Raw genomic sequence first — 20,573 nt, 5'->3', positions numbered from 1 at the left:
TAAGGTTTCGTAATTCTTTTTCCAACTCTAGATCTCTTCGTTTTAATATATATATATATATATAAAAATTTATAAGCATAAATTATAGCTACATAATGTCAAATAAGTATACAAATTCATACTAATACAATGATTTAAAATTTTAAGTATTTAATAATTATTAGTAATATTTATACGGTTCAGAAGTTTCCGAATGAGAATCATTGGGTCGAGGGATACAATGACTAGGTATATAGATTACATACGTAAGTTAATAAGTATGAATTTACATTAATCATATGATATAATGGCACTTCTGAAACTTAATCATATTATTCATATTTAATAACAATGTGATTCATATAATCCCAAACTAAGTTATTAGGATTGGAATCGATCACTAATATATTAATTGTAATCACAAGTTAGGTATTAACCGTATGATCATTAGAATTTAGATAATATGATCTAATATTGTGATATATAAGTATATAACCGTTAAATAAGATCTAATTACTATTATCAATAGACTTAAAAAAAAAAAAAAAAAGTTCTGGTGTATTACTCCGATCGATCCTAGTGCATTAGTTTAATCGATCGTGATACGATCAAATGTGAAACAATTAAAGATTTGATCAAATATCTAATTCATCCTAGTGCATCGGTCCGATCTACTGTGATACAAATGTCCGATCAATCAAACTTGAAACAGTGAATGTTCGATCTAACGTGCGATTGATCTTAATTAAGTATTAGACAGATCAATCATGACAAGATCATAGGATCGATAGAAAATCTTATCGATCCAAGTGTATTACTCAAATCGATCAAACATCCAATCGAATCTATTGCATTAGTCTAATTAATCATGGTAGAGTTCGATCGATCAGACTTGACATAATGAAGGTTCGATCGAACGTCTGATCGATCCTCATTGAGAATCCTATTCGAGTTCATAAACTAACAGTATATGTATAATGTGGGTAAGCAGTAAGTCTAATATATTTTATATAACTAAGTAACTGTAGTATAAGTATAATATATATATATATATATATAATTTTTATTAATTAACCATGTATGATGTGATATATATGTTTATACTAATTAATATATTAGTTTAACATACTATACAAATATTATTATCAACATATTATAATTAATATACACACACACACACACACACAATATCTTTTATAAAAAAAAAAAAAACTGATTAAAAAATAAAATTTGTCCCGTCCACGCCACACCCCAAAAATTTCCAAATTTTTTTTTTCCTTCTAGAAATACCCCAAATCTCTCTCTTGTTAGTACTTTTTGTCTCTTTTAGTCTCTCTAATCTCTCCATCACTCTCTCATTTCAGATTTTTTTTTTTTTTTTTGAAAATCATCTTCTCTTAACTAACATGCCATTAACAAAAAAAAAAAAAAAAAAAAAAAAAACTGACATGCCATTAACTGACGCACTGCCCAATGCCCCAAAAAAACACTTCCTCTAGAATTCTTATCCCTTCTCTAATGTGTTGATAGCTTAGCTGTCCTCAAAACTTCAACACACACTGCCCCACGTTTGAAACACACAACTTCAAATCACCACCTCCTGCTACCAACTGGCGTTCCCCAAACACTAGGTACTATCAACACTTCTTCTGAAACAACCCACTTTCTCTTCTCATATCTGGACTGTCCAGTTACCCATTTAATTTTCAGTTACTTGCACAACATCCTTCTCTCTACACTTCATCACTTTTGCTAAGAGCTGTCAAAACCGGGAGACACAACGATCCACAACTCTGAAAAAAGGACTTGCTCCAAAATCATTTCTTTCCCAACTTTCAAGATTGAGAATGGCGCTTCTGGCTTCGATTCCATCAGGTTTGCACTCTATTTTCTTGTCCTTTGCTTTTTTGAATTTTGTGAATAGGATTTGTTGGTTGATTATAGGGTTTTGATTTTAGGGTTCTTGATCTTGTTTTTGTACTAGGTTTTTTTTTTTTTTTTTTTTTTTTTTTTTTTTTTTTTTTTTCACTCGAGTCGAGTACTTGAGCTTGGGATCGGCCAAAATGATCAAGCTCGATCGGTAATTCTTCCTTAGCGAGCCGATCTCACACACCAAATTTAGGCTCGTGTCGAGCTCGCTTCACTGTTATATAAATGAGCCGATCCCGAATAGCCAATACCCGCTCAGGATCGGCTCGTTTACACCCCTAGTTCTCATATAACAGTTATAAAGGTAAGAAAAGTTTTATAAAAATATTTTTATTTTTATTTTAAAAGAATATTTTATAATTTGTTTTCAAAATTATTTTAGTGGTTGGGTAACATCTAAAAACCCTTATCTTAAAATATATTTTAATTTTTAAAAACCAAAATTAATTTTACGGGCGTGTACCACAACGCAACTAACTTTTTTTTTTTTTTTTTTAAAAGTGAATGATCCCTTTCAATAGATAGAAACGAAACCAAATTGGTCTAATGTTCAGGGTTACAAAGATTCCCTAATAAATTAAGTCAGAGGCACAGTGACAGAATATCCTCCACCCAGGCAAGGTCAGACTTACACCACCAATACAAACCACAGCTACTACAAAATAACATAGACGACAGAAAATGCATCTACGTATACATAAGCCTCTACTTGATCGAGGAGAAGGCACACATTCTGAACTATACAATAGCTTTTACAGACTAGGTTTGATCTAAAAATATAGAGCAACTGCCTTACAATATTACAACAAGACTGAAACAAAAATAACAGGGAGCAACGACAAAATCGGAACAAAATTAGGGCCACGCCATCAAACTGTCCAAAAGAATCCGGACCCAAACTCTCGGCAAATTCGCCCCCACGAGCACACCCGAAAGAAACCCATATACCCAAAAAAATACGCCCTTTGTGCAAGGAAACGGTTACCTAGGGAAAATAACTGTCACCCGAACTAACGGTCCAATGCCGACAAGACCATCGAGAAAAACAAACAGGGGCATCATCAGGAAAAGTCGCCGGAGTGGTAAATCGCCAGGTTCGGCACCGGTATCCACCAAACGAAATTAGAAATCCAAGAAATAAAGCCATTCCCTTCAACAACGCACCCAAAGCACACCCATAAAGAAAAACACCCTGGACCCAAAAAAGAAGGCCCCTTTTGCAAGAAAATGGTAACCCAGAGAAGGGAGTCGTCACCCGAACCACCAATCTGTCGCCTGCGAGGCCATCTAGAACAACAGGGCAACTTCAGGCATAGCCGCCGATATGGAAAAACCTCCAGATCTCAAATCCAAAGTCAGCACCGGTGGCCACGAAACAGTCCCAATCGACCGCCGTTAACCCCAACAAACCAACAAAACAAACCTCCTCAACCCAAAAAAGGGTAAGGGACCAAATCCTTTCACCTCTAGGATGCCGACGACGCCCAAAGAGAGAAAAACTTTTATTTAGATACAAAGCCTAAACAAACAAACGGGCGAGAAGGGAAGCGTAGGGCTTCCCTCCTTCAAAACACGGTCAAAATGTGGACGAAGCCCTCAGAGGAAGAGAACTCTCGAAATTGCCAAGAGAGAGATGGACTTTGGAGTTGCAACGCAACTAACTTAATTGTAGTACAAATTTTAGCCAAACAATTAAATAAGAAAAAAATAAATTAGAGGGCTCTTTATTAGTTACAATGTCATTTTTATCTCCAATAAAAAAAAAAAATAAATAAAATTGATGGTCCAGATTTAACAAGATTTTTTATTTTTTTTTTATTTTTATTTTAAGTAACAACAGTTTGTTTTAACGTTGAATATAGAGACAAAACATTGAAAGAAATCGTTTCAAGGGAAGGGAAAAATAGGTCCATGTACCAACTTCCATGGTCACGTCATCCTCTTCTTCTTCATGGTTGTTGGATTCATGCGGGACCTTCAAACTCTAAATACAAACCCATGCATCTTTCATAGTCTCAAAAGATTTGGGACTTGTCTTTGTTGCTTCATAGCTCATGAGGTTGTATGCCCCGTGTTAGTTTTATGTCTTGACTACATTCATGTGACAAACGCTTATTTATTTGTTGAGAAGAATGGTCTCAAAATGCTTTCAGAATTTTCTCCTATCCGGACAACCAAAAACTGTGTCCAGACATGATTTACACAAAGTCTATATTTCTTCATGTGTCCGGACAACCAGAAGCCGTGTCCGGACACGAATTACAGAAAGTTCAGAATTGTTCATGTGTCCGGAAGCCAGAAGTCGTGTCCAGACAGAACTTACAGAAAGTTTGTTTTTCTACTTGTGTTTGGACAGATGGTTTCCCTGTCCGGTCCGATGTTATAGAAAGTTGGCTTTCTTTATTGTGTCCGGACATGGTATTAACCTGTCCGGATGCCGCAGCCTAGAAATCTGTTCATGACTTGTATTAGGATTTATAAAGCCTATTTAAATAGGTTTCTAGGCAAAAGTTTATTAAGAATTCTACTCTGGAATTCTATGTGCTAAAAGAGGGTATTAGACCTGGATTGATTTATGTTGTATCTTTCTTAGAGTTTTTAGTTCAAACATCAACCTTAAAAAATTGAAGCCAACTGAAGTTCTAGTTAAGGAAGATCAATAAGAAGAACTCTCCACAGGTTTTGGGAGAGAAGCAGATAAGCGGGTAACTTGTTATAATTCAAGAGTGTGACAAAAGGATTTGTAAGTATGAACATCTTGTAATTCGTTGTTTCTTCGTATTAATTGATTTATTAGGTTTGGCTGCCCTAAAGTGGTTTTTCTCTTTGAGTTCAAAGAGTTTTCACTTCGTAACCAAATATCTGTGTTAATTACTTTACTGCTTTACATATTTGGTAAATGATCCTAGACTCATTTCTAAGATGTCTCTATCTCTTAATTATGTTCCTCCTTTTGATGGATCTAATTATGGCTATTGGAAATCTCGCATAAGATTTTTTAAAAAAATCAATAGACGTTTGGTATATTGTCGAATCTGGATGGATAACACTGGATACGACAATAGCTGAATGGACTGTTCTCCAAAAACAAACTCGTGTTGCGAATTGATGAGTGCCAAATATTGTCTATTTGGACCCATTGATTTACATAAGTTAGACCTTTAGCCTTGTTATTTTCTGATGCTTTGGTTAGTTTTTGTGTTTTTATGTTTTGTAGGTTAATAAGTGAGAAATGGCAAAATTTATGTGGAATTGCTTGAAAAATTCGGAAGTTCTGAAGAACTCGATCGATCGAACTTAAAAGTCGATCGATCGAATTTTGCCCGAAGTCGATCGATCGAATAAAAGTCGATCGATCGAAATTTCCCAGAACTTACTTTTGCAGAAGCGTGCCAGAAAACACCCAATCAGGAGCTTCTCCATGACAAAAAGCAGTTCTCCCTCTGATTTTCGCAGCAGAACACGCTGGTTGCATGACCTTGGTTGTCTCTAGCAAGAGAAGAACCCTAGAGGGGGTTAGAGGAGTCATTTTACATGGGTTTCTAGCCATAATTTCCCTCTATAAAAGCCATAGCCATACCTCCTTGTTGAGAGAGTTGAGAGAACAGTAGCTAGGTTTAATTTCGTACATTTTGTAGTGTATTCCAGTAGCTTTTGTTCTTAGACACTTTCTTTTTGTAAAGCTTTCCTTTTATTTCCATGGTTGTTCTTCATTTTCTTGTGGTGTTCTTAGTCATGGAAGGCTAGTAATCTCAGCTAAGGTTGAAGATGAAACCTTTCCATTGATGACACTCACACTCTTATTATAATATTTGCACATTTGATGATATATCATATTTGTTATTCAAGTTCCATTCATTTAAATGCTTTATCTTTTGCAATGAATGTGGTTGTTGGTAGATATAAGACATTTAATGTGTTTCAACCGATGGATACATTGTTTTATCGGTTTGAATGATGATATCCATTGTGATTTGTTCATTGAATAGATATATTGGATGATTTGATTTCAAATGGGTACTCTTTGTGATTTATCTTTGAGTTGGATTCATTTAATGGTTCTAGGGTATGTGGTTGAGAAACTTGAATGACACCCTAAGCTTAATGTTCTTTGGGTGTTCAAGTGGAAACCAAGAGTGTGAGTTGTTGGATTTGGTTTGATAGATTCCTTAGCCTTAGTTCCTTTTAATTTGCACATTTCATTTCATCTCTTTTGTTTAGTCTTTTACTCTTGAATCAATCCTCAAACCTTTGGAACTAGGTTAAAATGAAATTGATTAAACAAGACACCAATATTTGACCATTTCCCTGTGGATTCGACCTCGCACTTGCACACACTATATTGCAAACGATTCGTGCGCTTGCGAGTACTTATTAAAACACACATCACGAATGACAGAGCTATGAATAGTGGCAGCGCCAGGATTTTTGTTCAGGGGGTCAAGAATTTTTGTTATGAATAAAAAAAATTAAAGTTGAACAAAAATTAATTAAAAAATATATAAAAAAATTGATTATGTGCACTATTGCGAGCCCCCACATGATTTTATAACTTCTCTTAATATTTTATTTTTGTTTTGTTTTTTTCTAATTTTTAAATCCTTATGTAATAAACGAGTCTCCACCTACTTGATTTCTAGTGTCTGGTATGTAAAGATAACAAAACAAGCAATACGCATCATCTTTTGAAATGTTGTCTTCCAACCAATCATCATATTCTTTGAATCATGCTAATTTAATACAATGCCATGTTTTTTCAAATTGTGTTTGTGAAAAATTATGGTTAATTTGTTGGCAATGTCCATATTTTGTAGATATGCTATTCAAATTTGATCTAGATCACTACGATGGTAATCATAAGCCTTTTTTTTTTTTCCTTAAACAAGGATCTGCTGGCAAATTTATTGAATTTACATCACACGAACTCGTTTAGAATTTGATTGAAGTTCAATATAATCATTGCTCTCCATAATATTAGGTAACTACAATTATATATTTTATACAATTAAAATATGAAGCAAAAACTATATATATTCATAAATAATTAAATTAAAACAATGATAAAAAAGAGCAATCTAAATATAAAAAATATTAATTTAAAAAAACAATTCAAATATAAAAACAAATCACTACAAAAGTTTATTACATACGTAAATGCTGAAATTTTTAAAGAAGAAATTGTGCCTTATGAATTTTATTGAACCATTCAATTTTTTTTGTGCCTTATCACTTTGCAAATGAAACTATCAGAGTTTAGAAGAAGACAAAAAACTATCTGAGACTGAGAGTTTAGATGTGGCTTGTTGGCTTTTTTCATCGTAAGTTGTGCATTATAAGTTTGGGCCTTCAAGAGCTTTGTTTAAATGAGCGTTTCAACATTGCAACTTAGTTAAATGGCACGTTTTGAAGACAAAACAAAAAAAGTGAAAAAAAACCCTCTTTGTCTTCAACTTTCACCCTTCTTCAACGTCTATAATTTTCTTTGACCTAATTACTGAAACATGAATTTGTGACAGAAAAAATCACGGTAGAGGGTGGGCAAATTTGCCCCTTGATGAATTTCTATGGGGGAGGGGAGGGGGGGGGGGGGGGGGGGGGGGAACTTAGACATAGAGAGAAATTTTACCAAAGGTATGGAGAATTTGTAGGAGGTGAGGGGGGGCATTTGACCCCCCTCGACCCCCCCCCCCCCCCCCCGCACTTTCACCATCAGAATTTTCAAGAATTTCTCATTATGAAATTGCTCAAGAAGTATGGGAGATCCTAAAAACTACATATGAAGGAATAAAACTGCAAAACTTCAAATGTTAGTTTCTCAATTTGAATGAATTAGAATGTTGGAAGATGAGACATTTAATGAATTTTAAGCCAAAACAAGTGATATTCGTAATTCTATGATTAATCTTGGAAAAAGGGTTTCAGATGCTAAATTTATCAAGAAAATTTTACGATCCCTTCTTGAAAGATTCGGGATCAAAGTAACTACTATTGAGGAAATCAAAAATCTAGACACCATGAAAATTGAAGAGCTAGTTGGTTCGCTTCAAACCTTGAATTTTATTTGCCTCATCTCAAGAAAAATAAGTCCATTGCTCTCAAGGTAGCTAAAAAAAAAAATCCAATGACTCCTCTAATGAGGAATCAGCTGATGATGATGGTTTTGCCATGTTTGCTAGAAGTTTTAGGAAGATGATCAACTCTAGTAGAGGAAAATCTAGGAGCAAGAATGTTAAATTTTTTGAAAAACCTAAAGGTGATTTCAAAGGGAAAAATGAATCTAACAAAAAGGATCCCCGTGGTCCTAGATGTCATGAGTGTTCAGGGTATGGTCATATTTGAGTTGATTCTGGTAACCTAAAACAGTCCAAAGGTAGAGCTTTTAAAATAGTGGTTAAGGTTTTTTAATTCCTTGTTGCTGCTGGTGGATTGTAGTTCGGTGAGTATGGCCCTAGTCCCGCTGACCAGTCACAAGATACAGTCATAGGTACCCCTGTGGCATCCAAACAGTGCATGTCTCATGGTGAACTGTAGTCATCACTCTGTCACCCATATAATGGAGTAGCTCCCATCTAAGTGCTCAACCCACTAAACGCTACCAATCAATTGAACCAATTAAGTTGTGACTTAGCCCGCACTTCAACAACTAAGTCAAAACACCATAATATCCTCTCTATTCCTATGCTCAGATCAACAAGTGTGGTCTGCAGAGTCGAATGCTCTAATACTATACTTTACGCTCCCAAAATTAAATAATTAAAATGCTTAACTTGGAGTGTTCCTTGTAGTGTATTTATACTAATTAATTGTCGATTAGCTGAAATCACTATACAATTAATCTATCAAAGTATATTATAGCAGAAAGCGGAAAGAAATTATCTGAGACAAACTAAAATATATGTAAACAGTATCATTTATCATCAATACAGACTCAGAGGATCCAAATAAAAATATTATAACAAAACTACTACCGAACAGTGCGGGTCATTCGCTTAGCCTCTTCATCCCAGTGAAATGCTCACTTTACAGCTTGACAACCTGTTCATCTGCAAAACATCGAGATGTTTCACAAATGGAAGAATAATTGCATAAGTCCACGACTTAGTAAGTAAATTGTTATGAAACTTGTTTTATGCAATGAACATTTGGTAACAAATCAAATTTCTCAAACTTAAGTAACAAACAATGCTATGGATGTTATAAAATGGATCAGTGTTGCCGTCATTATTATGCCGATTTGAAAATTGGTTTGGTTTAAAGTAAGGTATGCATAATTCTGATAACAAATCATTTATATTTTAATGCAAGAAAAATGTATAATCTGTAGATTATATTTAATAGTCATAGCTATCCTCCATATGATCTATCCAAGCCTTTAACCCCCTTCTTGGTAGGGTTGATGTTATTCTGAGGGACCAGTAGTACAATACTGATGCCCTGGATATTGCTATGTATCGTTATTTTTAGTGGCCCAACCGAGTCCAAACCTAAGTGATCCACGTCACTAACAATGTCATAGTTGTGACCCCATCCGTACATGATGTGCTAGTCACCTATAAAACTATTGGATCCAAGGCCAAACATAAAAGTAAATATCTTGACCATAACGCTGGGCCCATATATGTGTTTGTCATCCGAACATGATGATCTACACCATACATTCAATTATTATAAACCATATAACAACTAAATATTCATTTGAAGCATTTATAAACATTTGATAAATAAAAAAGACTCATGGCATATTTCCATACTGAAACATGGAATGGTAGTATGCTTAGTTCGTAAACATATCGCATAGTGAAAAAGAACAGTTTTGAAATCATTTACTTACGTCGGACGATTCTCCTCACTCTTAGACATCTTATCCTCCACGTCACTACAATCATACTTTAGTATTATACACAACCCGTACTAGAACCTTAGTATAGTACGCAAAACTCTAGTCACGTAATAAAACCCTAACCATGTATATTAGTGCTTTTGTCAAACGTTCGGCATCAATCCTTGTTCGTTTGATCCTGAGACTGGAACGTTCGATGATTCCCATAATGCATGAACAACTTAGATCTCCTACACAAACCTACTACCCAGCTCAACCATAACTCCTAATGATCCTAAAAGGCCAAATATACAGTAATGACACGTTACAAACACATCCAACCATACCCATGTTATACCCTTGTTTGATTAAACATAAATCCTTAAGATGGTAAACTCAGATGCTTTAAATCTACATGATGCTTGTTAAATCATAAAAACAGTAACTTACAAGAAAGAGATTTGGCTTAAGGGTACCTCATCTTGAAGATGAAGTCATCCAAGGGTCATCTTCTCTCTCAAGAACTCTCTCTCTCTCTCTCTCTCTCTCTCTCTCTCTCTCTCTCTCTCTCTCTCTAGGTTATGGTGTGCGAAATATGGCGAAAATGGGACTTAGGGTTTATCTTAGGCCCTTAAATAGGACACAAGGTCGCACAAGAAGATAAAACTCTTTTAACATTTTCATGCAGACTGACATCAATCATTCGATAGGAATGGTTGAATATTCAGGAAGAAAGTCCGTTCGTTCGAGATGAAAGTCGAACGCTTGGGCGGAAACCTAGATCGTTCAGGACGAAAGTTGAACATTAGAAAAATAAGGATTTTTCTTCAAAACATATATTTTGCTAAAATATTGATGAGGGTTTTAATTAGAGGATGATTATAAACACTTTATTAGAAATCATTTCTATGTGATTTAAAACTAAGAGTCTTTTAGTTTTGTAAATTACCATTATTGTTTAAATAAATGCATTTATTTTCGAGTTATACAATGACTTAGTAAGTAACTTGTTAAAAGAACTTAGCCCATACAGTGAGTCTGGTTTAGTTGGAAATAAATAATAAGATTGAGCATTTTAGATATGTTATGATCTCTGAGTAAATTGGTGAGTGTTCTCTCTTTTATCACGCCATTAGAGAAAAATAGTGCATTTGCAAAGCAGTTAGGGCATAATTTCGAGGACAACACACATATAGTAGTTCAATGCAGAAAATCATGTTGATAAAGTGTGCAATATAATATTCAAAATCATTACAGTCCATAATCATTCCCACGTTGTCTATCCGTACGTTTTAACTCTATTATTGTGAGGTTTTTGCGTCCCATGTGACCTCTGGTACAAGACCAGTACCTTAGTGAGATACATAGATAGCCACCCCTAGTAATCAGACCAGATCTAACCCAGGTGATCCACACCACTAGTGATGCCGTAGGGTGTGACCGCCATCCGTGGATGGTTGCACTAGTCACTCTGGCCAATGGATCCAAGACATCCTAAATCTACTAACTCTGGGTCATAGGGTCAAGTCTATATAATAGTGTGTACGTATTCGAGATTCAGCACCTCTTTTTCCCATGGTGGTACAACCTACAATAATTTATAAATAACTAATTGAAAGGTATAATTTAGCTCATGGTAAACAATAAATAACAATGCCGTATTAAATCATTCCTTATAAAATGTTAGGCTCACGACATAATTTTACGGAAGGCATGATATCAAAATGCACAATTTATGGATAAAATATTCATGTTCAATGACAAGACATTTTTGGTGTTTTCATGGACGATTATTTATCTCGAATGCTCAAATCCAACCTCTGATGTACCAAAAGGTTAAGCTTCTCGTATCTATAAGTCATACTCCAATATTAGTCAAAACACTAAGCAAAACCCTAATCTTGCACTTAAAACCTTAATCATGTACATTCTGCCCAGAAAGATCAATCTTTTCTCGAGGACCGTTCGATTGTTCCTTAAGATTGTTCGATTGTTATGACCATAACGTATTTTTCCCCATTTCATCCTACTATATTTGGATATATCTCTTACCCAAGACTCCTAGGAATTACAGCACTCCTAAAGGATACCATACAACATGTATAAACTTTTAAAACAACCTAAGTCACAAACACAACTTAAAAACTTCAAAGATCCTAACTTTCTTCCTATAGTCACATCTCCCTTGTTAAATAACTAAGGAAATGCTCCAAAGTGTTGAAAAGGTAGGTGCTTTAACATTGCTTTTAATTAATTATTATTATTATTATTATTATTATTATTTTTAAAAACTAGTCTAAAAAGTTCACACATTTCATGCAATGGTCAATCTTATCTACTTAAAAGACTTAACTTTAAGTCATTATCCAAGGAAAGACAACTAGCATGCGACGTAACACGTAAAACACAACTTAATCATATATTGTTCGATCGTTAGGTATCGATCGTTTTAAAGCAATGATCGATCACTCTACACAATCATTGCACTATTCGATTGTTCTAAAGCAACGATCAATCATTATGGTTGAAAACCCTAAAGACAAGTGTATTGAAAACAACAATTTACTACTTCTTCAAACCGGGCATATTAAACACCTTAAAACTTGTTTGGGCGTTTTTACAAATCCTCAAATGATCAATTTACCCATGTATGAAAATAGGGTATATAAAAATACGTGAATATTTGTGTGTTTAAAGTAGCATGCACATGTGTCGTTTAAGGACCATATTACCATTACGAGCTTAAATCGGTGATTTGTAAAATATTTGTCATGTATTTGGGTAGGGTGTTACAGTATCAGATGCTTTACAAGTGATATTATCGCTTATCTTTGTAGATTCAACATCAAGAGTACGATACAAGATTTTGTATCTAGTTTATTAGCTTATAGGACATATGAATACAAATCTGAGGATATTATGTGTATCTACACGTCATTTTATTGTATACCTCTTTTTAGTGGCCGATGTTTCTTAAATCACATACTAACAGATGTCAAAAGTTGTACATGTAGCATTACTCTTATACCAAATAGGCCATTGTGGTTTCAAGAGTACCCTAAAGGTCCCTAGGGTTTTTAGACTGTCCAAACTAGTCGCTGCCATCCAAAGGCTTGACAAAAACGTTAGACATTGATGTGGCTCCGACCACGTTATAGCCAATCAGATGGTTTGAAAACCCCATGGACTTTTAGAAACTTTTGAAACCATAGGGACCAGCTTGGTATAAGACCAAACCGCAATGACCAAAAATGATATTTTTCTCTAAATACTATGGTAGAATTCTAATAAAATAATAAATAAATAAAAAAGATCCCCAAAAATAAGTTGAGAATAGTAACTAAACAAACAAAATAGTCTTTGAGCCTCCTATCGGATACACGAGTTAATTATCAAACAAAAGAAAACAGACAGATGAGTTACTTCAAATTTCATAATTGAGTATTGTTATCATTTTATTCGCAGAAGTCTTTTCTGGTTTGACTTACTGTGGGTGGACAACTGGAGATTGTTCAGGCCCATTTGGTAAGGTGTTTTGTTGTAAATTTTTTGTTTGAATAGTAATACGAGTTATTGAGTGATATAAATGTGAAAGGAGATTTAAATTTTTTATGAAAGAAGATTTGAATTTTTTGTGAAAGAAAAGTGAAAAAAATTGTTTGGTAATAAGAAAAAAAGAAGTCGACTTTTTTTGAGAGAAAGAAAGAAGAAGGGAGGAGCGCATTGCCAATGATCAAGTAATTCTACACATACAGCTATTTTATAATTCTTTTTTATAACTTTTGACACATGTTAACATGTAATTGAAGACATATTTGCCACAGGAAAGAAATAATTTTAATATCCTCTAATCAAATGTTGACACATGTCAAAAGTTATAAAAAAAAGAAAGTAAAATAACCGGAAGTCTAGCATTTTTTTTAGAGATTCGAGTAATACTACAAGTACAACAATTTAAAAAAATGTTAAATGTACAACCCATCTATAACTCTTTTACAACTTGCTTATGTATATTGGTATGTGATTGGAATGTTCTATTTATTTATTTCTTTACTAAGTGGCTTACGTTGCTCTAATCACATGTTGATACGTGTTTATAATTTGTAAAAGAGTTGTGAAAGAGTTGCTTAAACTATTTTACAACTTTTGACGTGTTATCATACGATTGAGATATGTCCGCCACGAAAAAAAAAAAAAATTTTAACATTCTTCAATCACATATCAAACATTGTAAAATAGTTGGTAGTCTAGCATTTTCAGTAGAGATTAGAGTAATACTCCACATATAACCATTTTACAACTTTTGATAGGTGTAGGTATGTGAATAGAGACACATCAGCCACCGAAAAGTAAAAAATTTATCATTTTCCAATCATATGTTGACACATGTCAAAAGTCGTATAAGGAATTGTAAACTAGTTGAAAGTCAACATTTTTCTTGATACAAAGCCAAACCACACGGACCAGAAGTGATATACTTTCCCAAGTATTTATGTTTTTTTTTTTTTTTTTTACTTACATTGCTTGAGATGATCTTTTTGTACTTTTCCAAACTTGTTTCTCAATTGTATAAGTGAAAATTGAGTTTAAAATAAATACATAACAAGAAATTCCTATTCGAATTCGGACTCAAAATCAGATTCGAATCTTTAATTGAATTCAAAAACAAATGCAGTATTTTAAGATCCTTCAGCTTTGGGTTCGCATTCAGATAAAAGTTTCAAAAACTGCACTTGAGTCCGCGTTCATTTCAACCCATTGACAGCCCTAACTAGAGGCAACTTCAGAAATCGACCAAGAAAATAAAAGGCATAGCAGAAAATTCTTACAAGAAGAAACATGATTTGACAACATTATTGTATGACCTCATCTGTCTCGTGGGCAGCCAAATGCAACAAAAATTTCTCATCAAACGATGTTATGACAATGAAAGCAAAAATAACAAGATTCCACGCAATACAAAGAGGGAATAGACATCTTTCATCCAGTGTACCCAAGAAATAATATAAAGCAGAACCAAGATTTTGTAGCCTTAGGATATGCTATAACACCAGGAAATCTTACACCTAGGAATCAGGAAAGAGAAAAGAGGAAAAGAAAAACAAAAGGGAATTTGAAGAAAGAAAGAACGAAAGGAACACTCAATGCATTGTGTACTAGAAAAGGTTCTCAAATCCCATGTATTTGTGCTGCTGAATCCTGCCAATCATGTTTGATATGCACACCCCACCTAAAATATAGGCACAAAAACATTATTAAGGATTCAATTCACCAACTTTAATTGCAGAGAACAATAATTATCATTTTCCCCTGGCATATGAGTAGAAAGTACAGAAGAATCATCTGTGAATAGAACAGAGGCAAACACAACAAGAGCTAATCTGAACCTAGAGTCCAAGACTCTCTTATGAATGACATTCCAACCCATTCAGGCAAAAATTGACACTATCAAGTGATTTGCTTGTACAGATTAATAAGCCCTGGACGACTTTAGTTGTACGAACATGAAATAACTAACAAGCTTCTTCAAGCTCGTTTTTATCATTTTTATCTATGCTTTATTTTCTTCAACTACTTCTAAGGTAGCAAAATGGTTATTATCAAAAGACAGTATCAATATTCATCATGCTGAACCAACATGAACTGAACACCAGAATCTACAATCATCAAATCCCAATCACGACATATGCTTTGCAAATAATTCCATAAAGAATGAAAGAAAGTCATCACATATAAAGCTGCAACAAAAACTAGCATTAGGCGAATAAGCAACAGTAACCAAGTGCAAAGCGACTAATTTGTGAAGTGGTAGTTATGCTAACAGAAAAGGTTCATTGGTTACCTCTTGCAGAACTCAGTTACAGATCGCGATCCATTGTAAAGAATGAACCACATCAAGACGATCACCAAAGTATCTGGTAAAAGATTTAGGAACTCAAGTGCAATATCATATAAGCATATTACGGAGGAAAGTCACTTCCTGTTGAGAGGTGGCAGGTGAAACCAACAAGACCAGAAAAATCACTTTTGTTTTTTTTACCTCATTAGATAACTATTTGTTAAGAGTACACTAGGAGTATTGCAAGCAAATTGACTAAAGGTTCACAAACTAAATTGTAAACGAAACTGTTAGAACATTAACTAAATCATTAAAATCACAATTTCTTATCAGGCTAAATTTTTGGAATAACTCGTAATTAAATGATTAAAAATTAGGAACTCAAGTGCAATATTATACAAGCATACAACGGGGGGAAATTACTTTCTGTTGAGAGGTGGCAGGTGAAACCAACAAGACCAGAAAACTCCTAGTAAACCAAGGCCTCAAATTCACTTTTACCTTTTGCCTCATTAGATAACTATTTGTCAGGATTACACTAGGAGTATTGCAAACAAATTGACAAAAGGTTCACAAACTAAATTGTAAACAAAACTGTTAGAATATTAATTAAATTATTAAGATCCTTATTTTCGATTAGTACAAGCTTGTGGGATAACTGGTAATTGATATGGTATAAGAGCAATGATCTTGATTTTAAACCCTAACTCACGAAGAGTTCGAGCTCATATCTGAAAAGAGAGCGTTACAATATTATCTAAATGATTAAATCCATAATTTCCTATCAGCTTAATCTTTTGAGCCAAACTTCCACTTAAAAACCTGGTTCTTACTCAAGCAGCTCATTCGATGAAAGTTGATACCAAATCGTTAAAGCAACCATAATCACCAAATAGCACCTGCAAATTTTTTTTAATTTTTTTTTTTTGGCAAATGGACAAATTTGTAAAAGTGACCCAAATTTGAACATCGTAAATTCCACAGGTGCACTATTTATGAGCATACAACACTACATCACAATCTAAGAGGCACATATGAAGCAAACCAGAAGATTGGAGAAAGGGAAGCAATAGAGGATACTGAAAAGATAGCGCTCCCACCAATCCAACATGTAGAGCCCAAAAGTGACATTGTAAAGATAGATCTTGCGCTGAATCCAGTTCATAACTTCGAAGCCTAAGAACCCACTAATCGTATAATCAAAAATCAAGATCAGAAACACACGAACAAGGCTGGATGATTCATAAAAATATACAGACATATATTTTTTTACAAAATAATTAATTGTACAATTAAAGAGGATAGCATGATCTCAAATCTCGCAATTATCTATAGGAGTGCAAGAACGGGGAGTACCTATTGAGAGAGGGAGAGAGGAGCCGAGGAGTCGTCTGGCAGATGGGCAAGTCGTCTGTGTCCAGCTCAAAACGGCACCGTGCGTGTGGTCAACCGTATTTGAGAGGAAGAAAATGGGCGAAAGTTCAGGGCCAGAAGAAAATAAGTGAGATGAGAACAAAGAAAAGTAATTCATACTAGGGGTAAAATCGTAATTATGGTGTTTTTGTATTTGATTTCCAGAGCTGCATAGGAGGACAACGCAGGCTACACTACAAAGCTGAAAAAACTCTACTGTACTGTGTTTGGAAACAAGTTTTTCCTCTCCTTTTCTAATTGTCTAAAAAAAAAAAAGTACACCTTCTTTATTTTTCTGTCACAAAAATTACACTTTCTTTATTGTTAATATTTTTTTAATAAAAATTTAAATAAAGCCTTGCCAAATACAAAGGAAGTTACAAGGAATAAGACAAAAAAGGAAATTAAAAAGTTTAAAAAATAAAATAAAAAAGTTGTGAGCAACAGCCCCTTAACAACAATAAAGTTTGCTTTCCTTCCCACTTTGCAGCTTCTCAAACCGACAAGAAAATAATAAAATAAAATGTATCTATATTATGATTTGAGGTTGATGCATGATTCTTTATTTTTAAAGTATCTAGTCTTTTAGAAATTTCTTCTAATAAGTTTCTATTATTATTTTTTTAAAGAAAATTATAAATTTGGAGGGGTTTCATAAGGTATAAATAAAGGTCTTTCAATTTCTTTTTCTTGATTTTTTATTGTTAAAGGATTTACCTAATTTTCTATTCTTTCTAATTTTTCGCCAAGAACTTTTATATAAGTGTTAGTAAAATTATTTTATTGTATAATATTATCCATATTTTTATTATCATCGCTAAGATTTACTTTTTTAAGAGGAGAAGCAATTATTTGCGATCCTCTATGTGAAAAGGTAATAGATTCATAAGGGGGATATTCTTCATGAACAACGTCATTAGTTTGTACTTTCATCCAATTATTCTTAGCTCTACTGACTGTATTAACCTTGCTAATGTTAATTTTGGCATAATTACATTCAAACCAAGGGAAGAAATACATATCCGTTTTAGTTTCATTCATATCATTATACCATCTAGTTCTTATTTGATTTTGTAAATATTTTGAAAATGTATTAAAAAATCATGTTCTCTTATCATCATATTCAGGAGACATAAAGTCTTTTCGTAATTTTTCTTTATTTATCTCATAATTTTCATAATTTCTAGTTATCATCATAATTTGTGGATCTTCCATTTGAGATTGAGTTGGAGAGTTTGGATTATTCATTTCATTAATACTGGCTGCTAAGGCTACAGAGTAAAAAGGAGTATCTACAAATTTTCCTTTGTTAATTCCTTGTAGATTTGTTTCTAATTGACTTAAATTATACCTAGGAGGGTAAACAAGTTTATCTATTATTTCATTATACGAAGTTGGAATTCTTGAGTCAGAAGCTCTTGAGTATGATTTTGATTTTCTATAAGGCTGTAAATTTAATCCTATAGTACCATCTCTTGTTTGAGTAACATAATCCAAATCTGTAACATTATTCTCTATTTTTGGTAATGGAACTAAATTTTCTAAAGTCCACTTATTCGGTAAGACTATATCATCCCAACAAATTTGTTTAGGTATACAAATTGTAGAATTTTGTGTATTACATTGTAATAATAAAGTTTGACCTTTTGGACTTTCTAATAATGCTTGAGGTTCTAAAGTTGTTTTCATAAGCTTATAATAAATTCTATATACAATATTCAAAGGTACAGCATTTTTCATCATACTATAACCATCAGTTTTAACATTCAATTCTAAGGCATGTAAAAGAGTAGGGTCGAATAATAATAATGAAAAATTCGGGTAACAATTGAAATATACAGGGCCTTCATATAAAGATGATTCTATTGATCCTAATAATGAGTCTTTAAATCTTAAATGTCTACCATCTCTTAAACATAATAATACACTATTATTCAATCATTGTCTTGTTAATGGTTTAACAGCTACTTGTACTAATCCTATATGTATAAAAGAATATTTTTCCTTATGCTTTTCAATTCTGTCTTTTGAAAATAATTTAATAGTTTCATATTCATTATTCAAAGAAACTGTTCTTTCCATAGTTTTGATTGTATAATCTGATAAAAAAGATAGATTTGAAAAAGTTGATTGCTTATAAATATTTTTTGTAGGGACAGAAGGTAACTTCCATTCTTGAAGATTTAATTCTTGATCCATAATACAAATTTCTTCATTATTAATGACATTATCACTACTATCAGAAGAAGAAAGGATATGAGATCTAGAGGAAGAGCTCATAAAGAACGAATTCATAATATGCTTTAAAACTCTAAGTTTTCAATAATCAGTTTCGAACTCTATCGGGACCACTGCCGGGACCACCCTAAACGCTCTCCTGGCAACCGGGCTGACCAACGGACTCACGCTAAACCAACGCTAGCAGTTTGGACTTATCTTTGCAGAAACAAAATCCTTTTTCATTTTCTTCACTTGAATCAGAATATTCATCTTGGGATGTAGTATTGTTATCATCAATTTGTAATAATTCTTCATATTCTGTATCAGATTCAGATAATATATTTAAAAGTTGAGATTTTAATTTATCATCAATATTAAGTTCTTTAATTTTATCTTTTACTTTGCAATTATTCTTATAATGACCAGTTTGACCACATTTATAACATACATGTTGTTTTTTATTATGCTTAAATTTATTTGGTTGAAAACTTTTAGAGTTTTTTGATTCATAATATTTCTTATAGGGTTTATATGATTTCATTTTCTTATTACTATATTTTTTATGCTTATGTTTAGTGGATGATGCTATCAAAGGGGGAAAACCATATTGTTCACAAAAAGATCCTAATTCTTGTTTGGCATATTTCATATCCTTTTTTAATTGATTTGTTAATCTTAAATCATTACACAAATTCAATTCTATATGTTTGATTGCATTAATAATTTCTCCATATGTAAGATTTGTATAATCATTATGACCATCATTATTTAATTTTTTTCTAACCTTATGGGCAAAATATTTGGGTAATCCTCCTATAAATTTTTTTTTTTCAATAGGGGGCTCTATTATCCGTTCTGATTAATACTCTTGAAAGAAAGACATCCTTATACCACCTAAAATCCGTTAAAGTAGGGCATTTTAAATGTTCTAAACTATCATAAATATTTTCTCTATATACTGATGGATTTCCTGCAAAATGTTTTGTGATTGCAAATATTAAAGTATTAACAGCATCTTCTATAAGTTGCTTATGCTCATTTTTTATAATATTCCCAGCAACATCAGTTTTATAAGCTATTTTTAAAAATGATCTTTGTTCTTCTGTTAATGTATTATCCTACCATCCTTTTAATTGACCTGTAAATCCTGTTATTAAACTACTTGCTACTTGATGATCTGATCTATTAGCACATTTATAAACATTTGCTACCATCATCATTTCATGTAAGACATTCAAAATTTCATATTCTGATAAACCATCTATATTTCACTCATACAAAGCATCAGCTGTGTAAGCAGCTCTTATTCCTAATTCTCTTTCTTCAAATTGTATATCTGGAGGTGTGGGTTTAGGATACCAATTACGAGTTACA

General features: G+C 33.2%; 1 protein-coding gene across 2 annotated transcripts; it reads right to left on the bottom strand.

The window, feature by feature from the left end:
- Window positions 1-14,530: 14,530 nt before the first annotated feature.
- On the bottom strand, window positions 14,531-17,112 carry LOC133871301 (uncharacterized). 2 transcript variants are annotated; one of them, XR_009900842.1, is made up of 4 exons: window positions 16,923-17,062; window positions 16,647-16,753; window positions 15,570-15,642; window positions 14,531-14,957 (listed from the first exon to the last, which is right to left on the bottom strand). XR_009900842.1 is itself a non-coding variant. In XM_062308718.1 (4 exons), exons 1-4 carry the CDS (start codon window positions 17,095-17,097, stop codon window positions 14,897-14,899), a joined length of 405 nt encoding a protein of 134 aa, XP_062164702.1. In that variant the 5' UTR covers window positions 17,098-17,112; the 3' UTR covers window positions 14,531-14,896. The 2 variants fall into 2 exon arrangements, 1 of the variants encoding a protein (XP_062164702.1); XM_062308718.1 differs by having other exon boundaries at window positions 16,647-16,742; window positions 16,923-17,112.
- Window positions 17,113-20,573: the final 3,461 nt, after the last annotated feature.

The sequence above is a fragment of the Alnus glutinosa genome, chromosome 6, assembly GCF_958979055.1.
Source record: "Alnus glutinosa chromosome 6, dhAlnGlut1.1, whole genome shotgun sequence".
Classification (NCBI taxonomy): Eukaryota; Viridiplantae; Streptophyta; class Magnoliopsida; order Fagales; family Betulaceae; genus Alnus; species Alnus glutinosa.
This window is presented reverse-complemented; position numbering and strand designations above follow the sequence as displayed.

What these genes read in the sequence shown, in the direction of transcription:
- LOC133871301 (XM_062308718.1), bottom strand. Translation starts at nt 17,097, where the DNA reads ATGAATTACTTTTCTTTGTTCTCATCTCACTTATTTTCTTCTGGCCCT. An exon ending in CTCTCTCCCTCTCTCAATAG is followed by an intron (nt 16,743 to 16,922) that starts GTACTCCCCGTT and finishes GTGGGTTCTTAG; the next exon opens with GCTTCGAAGTTATGAACTGG. An exon ending in GTAACTGAGTTCTGCAAGAG is followed by an intron (nt 14,958 to 15,569) that starts GTAACCAATGAA and finishes CCTATATTTTAG; the next exon opens with GTGGGGTGTGCATATCAAAC.